At 55.9% G+C, this 4,433-nt stretch overlaps 1 protein-coding gene across 1 annotated transcript in view; it reads left to right on the top strand.

Moving 5' to 3' along the window:
• The first annotated feature begins 875 nt into the window (after positions 1-875).
• The window catches only part of CADM4 (cell adhesion molecule 4), an 18,671-nt gene continuing 15,113 nt past the window's right edge, over positions 876-4,433 (top strand). Inside the window, exon 1 of the mRNA XM_021709199.1 lies at positions 876-894. Coding sequence (XP_021564874.1) covers positions 876-894 — 19 coding nt within the window. The remainder of the gene's footprint in view (positions 895-4,433) is intronic.

Raw genomic sequence — 4,433 nt, 5'->3', positions numbered from 1 at the left:
CGCCGTCCGTCTGTCCGGTGGGTGTCTGCGTCCCTCCTTCCGCTCGCCTCCGACTCCCTCCGCTTCTCTCCTCGTCCCCCTACCCTTGTCCTCCGTCCCTCAGGCTCGAAGTCTGGTCCCTCCTGTCTCCCTTTCTCCTTGCCTCCCTGTTCCCCATCTCTCTATCCTGCCTTTGTCCCCTACCTCTGTCCCCTTTTCCTGGGTCACTCTGTCCCCTCATCATCCTCTCTGTTCTCTGCCTCCCCCCCCCGCCATTTCTGCCCTCCCTCTCGGTCCCTGTTCTATGTCCCTATCCCTGGTCTCGCTGTCACCCTTGTTTCTCTGTCCCCATCTGCCTTATCCTCTCGTCTCTCTGTCCCCTACCTTTCTGTCGCCCGGTTCTCTAGCCCCTTCTGTCACCTCTCTCCCTCTTTCCCACCTCTCTGTCCCATCGTCTCTCTGTCCCCATGTCTCTGCCTCCTCTCTTGCACCCTTACAACCTCCATCCCGGGATCTCCCATGCCCAGTCTTCCTCCTCCTCGCTATCCCTCTGTGCCCCTGGAGGTGACTTGAGGCAGGCAGGGCATCCTAAAGGGCCCTGGGGTGGGGGGAATATCTGTATGTGTGTGGGCAAGTGGGAATGGGGAACTGTGGCATGTAGGTGCACACGTGGGTTCAGCAAATGCCTCCCCAAACTCTCCTCACCCACTCACTCACCCAGGCCCTAATGACAGAGCAGCCCCCTTCCAGGACATCCAGGGAGCCATCCACACACCCTTGTCATACCCTGTGAGAAGCTGGAGACCCCCAAGAGAGGGTGACCCTGAGGCTGGGGACAAGGTCAGGAAATGTCGCCCCCACACACACTCTCACCCTGTGTGTGTCTCCAACCTGCCATGGGTCGCCTCTTTCCCGGTGGGTGAAGCCACACTTGGGAGGAACAGATGAGTGGGAGGTGGCTGGGCAGAAGCAGGAGGGCTGGGTGTTCTGTAGGGATGTGGGAACGGAGTTGTGACCAGGGAGCCCAGGGCTGGGGGCCTGGGTTTCCATCCTGACTCTTGCCATTTGCTACAGCAGCCAATGGTAAACACCTCCCTCTTGCTGGGCTTCCTTTTCTCTTTCTGTAAAGTGAGGATATTGAACTCAGTGACCTGAAAGAGAATGCCAGCTAGGACCCATGAAGGGGTTTCTGGCAAGCTGCGTGTGGTTACACCTTCCCCGCTCCAGGGTTCAAGACACAGCTTCCCTGGGACAAGGCAGGGGCAAAGCTAACCTCTCACCTCCTGCCATTCTTCTGTAGTCTTCTGTGATTGCTTCAGAACTTTCATGATTACCTCCTTTCTGTGCAACAGACCTGCCACAATTTCCCAGATGAGAACTTTGGTACATTACTTTCCATTAAATTTTATTTTTCTTAATTATTATTGTTATTTTGGCTAAAAAGTAGGCTCCTAGAATCCTGAAACCACCGAGGGTATTTTAGAATGCTGGCATCTTTAGGATTCTAGAATCCAGAAGTCTTTAGAATCTTGACACCTTTAAAGTCCTAGAACCTTATGGTGTTAGCATTCTAGCATCTTGACATCTTTAAAATTGTGAAATTTTGATGTCTTGGAGTTCCTGCATCTTGGCGTCTGTGACATCCAGAGTCTTACTTAACAGCTTGGAATCATGGAACTTTGGATTCTCAGAATCAGAATATAGCCTAGGGTGACTACCTGCCCTGTTCAAGAATCCTTCCTCCAGCACTTCTGTGAGTTCTACAGTCCTGTCTCCTTTTTGATTTTAAAGTCACTGCTTCCTGGCACCATAATCCCTTCTGTAAATTTTCTCTAAATTGAACAGCATGGGGCTTTTCAAGTGGAGAGTGAGTTCATGGGAAGAATATGTGGCTGGGAGTTAAGACACTTTGGCCCAAGCCTTGCCCAGGCCTCTTTGGTATAAGTTTGTGCCAGTCCCTGGCCCTCTCTGAGCCTCTTTTTCCCCTCCTGTGAAGCATGCTGTAGGGAGCTGGTGCACACCATCTTCCAGGGCCCTTGTCTACCTTTCTTTACAATGGATATTTCTGAGTAGCCCCGGCTCCCAAATGTTCGAGGGTATCACATTTCCCTCTTAGTCACTCTCTTCTTCTCTCACCTTGCCCCTCCAGCAGGAGTGGGCATGGGAGATAGGGTCCATTTCACACAATATTCTCTCTTCTCTGGCTCACTCATATGCCAAGAATATCAGAAGTGGATGATGAGATTTATGCCAAAAGAAAGAAGGGTCCCCGGGGGGCACAGGAGAGGACATGACGGAGAGATGGGTTGTCTGCCTGAGATGTCCACAGGCAGAAATGGGGACCCACAGGCCAGAAGTTGGGATGAGCAGAGGAAATAGACCATCCAAAAAAAGAACAGAGAGGCTGTCAAGAGTTCGGGGGCCTCGTGGAAGGGGAGGTTGTCGCTTCCCAGTAATGCTTTCCTCCTCGAGTGACTCACTTTTCCTTACTGAAATTCTGACCACCTACTCTGAGAACAGGGGAACCCTCCCCACATTGTGAGTCACCCCAAGGAACAGGTCCTTGAAGGTTTCTATTGCTGACCCCCCACCCACCCATGAGCCAAATGTCTGAGTCGCCAGAGCCCGGGGGTGGGGGTCAGGTTCTGCAATGGATTCCAAGACCTTAGACATAGCAGGGCTGAGACCTAAGGGTGGGTTAATGTCGTGCGAGCCTGGCCTGTCCCCATCTTGGGGAACACAAAGGCAGCTTTCTCTCTCTTGGAGGGGTTGGGGGTGGCCTGGAGACGGTCAGACCAGCCAGCATCCAATGGCCTGTGGCACCAGGACCCAAGCACCCACTTGTTTCCGCCTGAGCAGACCCCAGGCCCTTAGGAACTTGGCACACAGGCTCCCCCGCAAGTGCCCACTGGGGCAGGGGGGCACAAGCAGAGCCGGGGCTTTTCTGGGAAGGGGGTGACTAGTGGGCACTGGGGGTGGCGGTTTGGACAGTGGGAGCTCAGTGCAGGCTCACCCCTTCCCAGAACAGGAATTCCTCCCTCCACCCCATACCCTGAGGGAACCTCTGGAGGACTCCCCACCCTCCCTGGGCCTGAGGCCTGGAATCTGGGGAGTCCTGAATATCCCAGGAATGTGGGGACCACAGGGGGCACTTTGTGTTTGAGGATGCTGACTCACCCCTACGCCCCCACCTGATGCTGGGTCCCCAGATAGGAGGGGGCTGAGGAAAGGCAGGACTGTGGTTCTAGGGGTTGAGGACCGTGGACTTGAGTCAAAAGTTTCCAGGAGAGGAAGGTGCTGGGGTCCTAGGCTCCTAGGTCTGAGGGCAGAGGGATCTGGGGGACTGGACTCCTGGGTTTGAGGGAGAAGGGCCTAGGGGTCTGTATTCCTGGATCTGAGGGAGGAAAGTGTGGGGGCCTGGACTCCTGGGTCTGAGGGAGGAGGAACTAGGGGTATGTACTTCTGGGTCTGAGGGAGGAGGGACTGGAACCTGGACTCCTGGGTCTGAGGGAGGAGGAACTAGGGGTATGTACTTCTGGGTCTGAGGGAGGAGGGACTGGAACCTGGACTCCTGGGTCTGAGGGAGGAGAAACTAGAGGTCTGGACTCCTGGGTCTGAGAGAAGAATGACTGGGGATCTGGACCCCTGGGTATGAGGGTGGAGGGGCTGGGGTCTTGGACTCCTGGGTCTGAGGGAGGAGGACTGGGGGCTGGACCCCTGGGTCTGAGGGAGGAAGGGCTGAGGGCTTAGGTTTGAGAGAGGAGGGTTCCTGGGCTTGAACTCCCGTGTCCTGAAGAAAAAGGAGGCTGAGAGTCCACATTCCTAGCTAGGTCTTGAGGGAGGAAGGGGTAGGGGCACAGGCTCCCGGGTCTTGAGAGAGGAAGGGGCTGAGGGGTTCCTCTCCAGGTTTCTGAGGGAGGAGGGGCTGGGACCCTGATGCCTAGGTCCCGCGAATACAGGCTCCTTCACAAGGCTGAGCTGGGGAAGAATTGATGCTTTGTGCGAGGATGTTCGGACTCCGCCATTGATGGGGGGCTGAGGGGGGTTCGGTCAGGACGCAGGGATGTACCACCTCCCTGGGGGAGGAAGGGGGGAGGAGGCAGGATGCCAGGAGCCCCCTGGGGAGCGGATACAGAGGGGGTGGCTGTGACCTTCCCGGAACCATGACCTTGAGACTCCCTTGGGTATTCGCTGACTCAGGACCCAGGAAGTGCTCCCCCACCCTGCTTAGTCTCCGTGGAAACATCCACCAGCTGTGTACTGTGGACCCCTAGCTCCTGGGTCCTGAAGGAGGAGGGGGCTGGAGGCTTAGACTCCTGGGCCTAAGGGGGGAGAAGTCTGGGGACTCTGACTCCTGGGTTTGAAGGAAGAGGATGCTGACAGCCTGGACTCCTGGGTCCTGATCCAGGAGGGGCGCTAGGGGTCTGGATTTCTGGAACCTGAAGGAGGAGGTG

Source organism: Carlito syrichta, unplaced genomic scaffold (assembly GCF_000164805.1).
Source record: "Carlito syrichta isolate Samal-C Ts95f unplaced genomic scaffold, Tarsius_syrichta-2.0.1 Scaffold169151, whole genome shotgun sequence".
In the NCBI taxonomy this organism is placed as follows: Eukaryota; Metazoa; Chordata; class Mammalia; order Primates; family Tarsiidae; genus Carlito; species Carlito syrichta.
The sequence above is the reverse complement of the archived record's forward strand: the minus strand, read 5'-3'. Positions and strand labels throughout refer to the sequence as shown.